This window comes from Urocampus carinirostris, chromosome 15 (assembly GCF_059441175.1).
Source record: "Urocampus carinirostris isolate Australia breed hairy pipefish chromosome 15, RoL_Ucar_1.0, whole genome shotgun sequence".
In the NCBI taxonomy this organism is placed as follows: domain Eukaryota; kingdom Metazoa; phylum Chordata; class Actinopteri; order Syngnathiformes; family Syngnathidae; genus Urocampus; species Urocampus carinirostris.
The window spans coordinates 35,242,980-35,248,122 of record NC_142363.1 but is presented as its reverse complement, the minus strand read 5'-3'; the positions used below and the strand labels follow the sequence as shown (position 1 = coordinate 35,248,122).

Here is a 5,143-nt window from a genome sequence, read left to right as displayed (position 1 = left end):
AGACTCTTTGAGGCGTCACAAATAAACATGACTTGACTTGACTTAAATTCAGTCCAAACACCTCCAAAAATTATCTCTTTTTCCGAACAAACAGATAAAGAAGATTTGCCTCCAGGGGAAGATTCAAATCCTAATCAAGATATTTTTGTCTGGGGTTATATTTGGGGGTTTGGTGGGCATTTAAATCCTTGTTGGCAATAATTTTCTTCTCATTGCTCTATTTTTCCCCTTAGTTTTTGTAATATTAAAAATAGTCTATAATCTGTGCAGCCCTTTGAGACTTCTTGTGATTGAGGGCTATACAAATAAACAGGACTTGGCCTAATATAGGACTGGATAGGTTCTAAGGTGGGGTCTGTAGTTTGAGGTGGCCTTGAAAAAGGTAAAATACACTAATAGCCATTTAATAGACTTTTAAATCTGTTGTTATGTAAAAAAGACGGATCTCGATTTTCCTTTTCTTTTTTTTCGAATTTATTGCAATTTGGGTAAATAGTAAATGGTATCATTCAAAAGGTGAACTTGTTTTTTCTTTGCGTTTTTAATCTATGCATTTACTAATGTACTTTCTATTATTGTTGATGCTATTGTGATTCAAATCTCGCATTCATTTGTTTTGCAATTATTTTTGTTATTGTTTCAGTGTTATTTTAATCTGGTGCAATTATCACCCCATGAAACGTTACTCTTCTTTTAAACCTGTTTATAAGGTTTTTGTTAAGTGCACATTGCTGCCTCCTAGCGCATTTCCGTCACATCGCACGTATTGGGTCTCGGGTGACGTCATCACCGGATGTTGACACCGTGCAGCGGGCCACAACATTGGGAACAGCTGAAGAGCGACAACAAAAGCGGCGACGGACCGAAATTCGACGACGAATGTCGACTTAAAACGCAACTAAATCCACCCTGACTTTTTCTCAAGGATTTTGAGGGCCTGGCTGACGAAGGTAAGAAGTTGCCGACGCGCTTTCAAAACCGTTGGAGTCGTTTTTGTCCGATGCTAGCATGAGCGGCTAATGCGGCTTTAGCTTCCGTCGCACTCTCTCATTTCACGCTCTAAAAGCTCGATTCCTACAAGTGTTCATTATATTTAAACCAAAATTCACTCAAAAGCTAAAAAACTGAGGTTTAAGCATATTTTATACGTTATCTTACATGAACTAGTGGTAGAAATGAGATAAGCGTGATATTCGAACATGATTGGCTGAGGTCACCAGGAGGGGCGGGACATAAAATAATCACAATATAGCTTTAATCAAAAAATTCTCCTCAGAAATTTGAATAATTATTGGTAGTTTTACTAAAGGAAATTAATCCAACATTTTGTGAGGATTTATCGACCTTCTGATCAGGTCAAAAAATTGAATGGATATCTGTATGCTATCACACGAGGCATTAAAGTTTGTTATGAAGCGACACCCAGTGATGTAAAAATGCTTCATTCAATAAAGTAAAACATAACTGAAATCAATTCCTAAAATAACTATGAAAAAATAACATACTTGATTTTAGATTTAGACATTTTACACAACTAGAAGAAGCTGACATGTTTGGCGGCCAACTTACTGCTGTACTATGCAAGCCCGAATAAGCATTACCGTATTTAACTGTGTACAATCGCACCCCAGATTTTTGATTAAAATTCGGTATGAAATTGTGTTTTTTTTCCCTGCCCAAACTAAGCAGTGCAAGTAAAAAACGTTTTTGGGATTTATGGGGCCATGATTAGAATAATTTATTGACAACGTAAACTATGAACACAGCACAGAACATAAGATTGACAATTTAATTATTGAATGTCCCTTAAAGCCAGATTCTTTATCAGATACACCGAAATGCTGTTCCCATCACTGGGATTTTTTTGCGTTTATCAGGACGATCCTCCGTTTTCTACATTCACCTCTGGTGAAAGGTATATATGCGAATTAGACACAAAATAATATGTTAACTGGAACCTTTTTGACTCGGAGAGCCAAAGAAGTGTGTGGCGTTTTATGATATGATCAAATTTATGAAATGATCTGCATTTATATAGCGCTTTTCAAGTCAAGACTTCCCAAAGCGCTTTACAATCTGCTTCACATTTTCCAATAGGGGCCATGCAGCCATGTAAGGCGCTAACCTGCTTATTGGGGGCTTTAGGGGTTCAGTGTCTTACCCAAGGACACTTTGACATGTAACACAAGAGGAGCCGGGATTCGAACCGCCATCTCTTGATCCCAAGACGAGCAAAACCCCCAATTCCAACCCCTAATGCTGAACGCCAAGCAGGGAGGCAACGGGTACCAATGTTTAAGTCTTAGGTATGACTCGGCCGAGGCTTTAACCACAACCTCCCAGTCTCGGGGCGGGCGCCAAACCCCTAAGGCCAGTGAGCCTTAGTACAGCAATGTCAAAATACCACTCAAAATTGGTCTACTTATTATCATTGAGTCATTTTAGTCCTGAATAGTGGTTTCAAAACAAGGTGCGAGCAAAGGTCTCTTATAAAAATGTCACAAAATACTGCAAAAGAGGATACCAACAAATTTACATTTGGCGAAGTTAAAGAATGCGTGCGCTTTGCGTATAGCTCCGCCCATTCCTACCCCTCACCCAATCAAATTGCTCTGGGTGCTTTGCTAGAGCTCTTGCGTATTTACTCTTTGTTCTGTGTCAACAATAAAATAGTTTTTTTTCCAAGCTTCTATTTAAAAGATTATTTATCGATTTACATTCAAACGGCGGCTGTTGGTGTGACACCTTGACTGTAAACTGTAGGTTAAACGGAGTCTTATATATAACGGACCAAAGATATAAAGGTAAATTTGTGCATGTTCTGTTCTATCTCCGAGGTAGATTTATCATGAAAGGAGCCATAGGTTCCAGACCCCTGTGCTAAAGTAATGCAAGCGGCTAAATTGAAGTTCACAAAATAGTAGACCCAACAAACTAAGGTCGCCTAACTGGTCGAGAAATCTTGTATGCTTTTTCTAGAATGGGCCGTATTTTTCTGGACCACATCGGCGGGACTCGCCTGTTCTCCTGCGCCAACTGCGACACCATCCTCACCAACCGCTCCGAACTCATCTCGACCCGCTTCACCGGCGCCACCGGCAGGGCCTTCCTCTTCAACAAGGTACGGGGTTCGTGCGGGGTCTTGAAATCTTTCTCTTCTGGAAAGTTTACTGTGAAAGTGTGTTTTAAAATCTATGCACCGCGGTACCTGTACTTGTCCTTGAAACCCTTCAAAATGCTTGAATTTGAAGTTGTTTTTGAGAATTAAAAAGTTTGAATTTTGTCTGACAGGCCTGTAACTGCTTGAAACCGTTGCCATGTTTTAAAAAAGGGCTGCTTCTTATTAACTGTTTCTTATTATTTTATTTTCAACACAAGGATACTGCCGGAAGTGCGAATTTCCCTATGGGGATGAATAAAATATCTATCCATCTAAATGATGCCGACACCGCTTCCCTTTCCAATTGCACTTCTTTCCTTGTGATTAACGGCAGGAGGCATTAGTTTGTATGGCATTGTCCTATGAAGTGCCATTAACAGTTTCGTATGTAAATTGCATCTACATTTGTGGATCTGTATAACACACAATTCACACCGGATTTCCTCCTTTAATAGCTTTGAAAGTCCTTAAGGTGACAGTGTGTAGTATGTAATGCCTCCAATGGCACAAAAACGAATCCATTTGAATACTAGGTAAAAATACACGAACTATCCTTGTATGTTCATCTTTATTAAAAAAAAAAATCATAGGTTGAGAAATTTGTAATTCTGTTATACAGTGGAATAATCCCCACTTAAAGGTGTGTAGTCTGAGATGTCCTTAAAAAGTTGAAAGGGAAACGTTTTCTCTTTAAAGAATGTGTTAACAATGTCCAATTGAGTTCAAAGAGCCTCTGTACTTTTATTTTCTATTGCGTCTTTTTGCTTTTAATATACTTTTACCACCTTTAAGTCGGCGCCACGTTTGTCCGGCATCCTGCCGCCCCGCTTTGCAGTGTACGGCTAGCCTTCGCACGTACCAGACAACACAGTGCCATCTAGTGGTCAAATATAACGCATCTGGGCTTTAAAACGTGCTCGAATATGGCTATAACGACCGCGTACGATCCCTGAAGGTCGCGCTTTTATTTTGAAGGGCGCGTTACCTGACGGGTGCCGCATTTTCCCTCCTCAGGTGGTCAACCTCCAGTACAGCGAAGTCCAGGACCGGGTGATGCTCACGGGCCGCCACATGGTCCGAGACGTCAGCTGCAAAAACTGCAACAGTAAGCTAGGCTGGATCTACGAGTTCGCCACCGAGGACAGCCAGCGTTACAAGGAGGGACGAGTCATCCTGGAGAGGGCGCTAGTCCGCGAAAGCGAGGGCTTCGAGGAGCACGTGCCCTCGGATAATTCCTGACTCAAATTACAGAAAAAAAGAAGAAGAAGAAACAACTTTTGGGGCGAGGTTTGGACTCTGGCGCTTGATTTAGGGCCACGATCCAGTTGAACTCGTAGCCTGGATATGAGCTAGTAATTTCCTTTTTTATTGTTCTAATTGAATGTTGCACAATCCTGTTTCCACACGATTCCAATCTGATTCGACTCCCGATTCATGTTGATTTTGAAGAATGACCGTGAATGTTTTAAATTCTGGTTTTCACACACTTCCATTGAGTTTGTGTGGCTTCTTTTCTGAAATTGCACAAATATGGTCAACAAATTCCATTTTTTTAATTGTGATTTTCTTATTGTATACATATTATGTTTTACTGGAGTCACTTTTTGATCAAACTTTAAAATCAATTCTATTTTTCAAAGATAGATGTGTCCTCCTAGTTATGTCACCTGAACCACTTCTCCTTGGTTCTGAACCGTGACGGTGACACGAAGAGCATGCTGGTATACACGCATTGGCACCTGAATGCCAGGCAGATTCTAAGCGATAGCCATTTTGTTTTACGTCGGGAATACTGGGAGTCGCAAATAGCGGCGCGTACTGTCATTTTTTTGTAATATTTTCCTGTTACGATTCTTTGTAACCTGAAACTCTTTGTATATTTAGTGCCTCCTAGAGGTACAAAATAATTTTCATCCAAATGATTTGAACACTGGGGAAAAATACATAAACTTTCGTACCAATGTTATTTTGATAACCAAAAAA

General features: G+C 40.1%; 1 protein-coding gene across 1 annotated transcript; it reads left to right on the top strand.

The window, feature by feature from the left end:
* Positions 1–781: 781 nt before the first annotated feature.
* ypel5 (yippee-like 5) lies at positions 782–4,650 on the top strand. Its single transcript, XM_088354176.1, has 3 exons — positions 782–950; positions 2,980–3,121; positions 4,175–4,650. The coding sequence occupies exons 2-3, from the start codon at positions 2,981–2,983 to the stop codon at positions 4,397–4,399; spliced, it is 366 nt and encodes a 121-aa protein (XP_088210302.1). The 5' UTR covers positions 782–950; position 2,980; the 3' UTR covers positions 4,400–4,650.
* Positions 4,651–5,143: the final 493 nt, after the last annotated feature.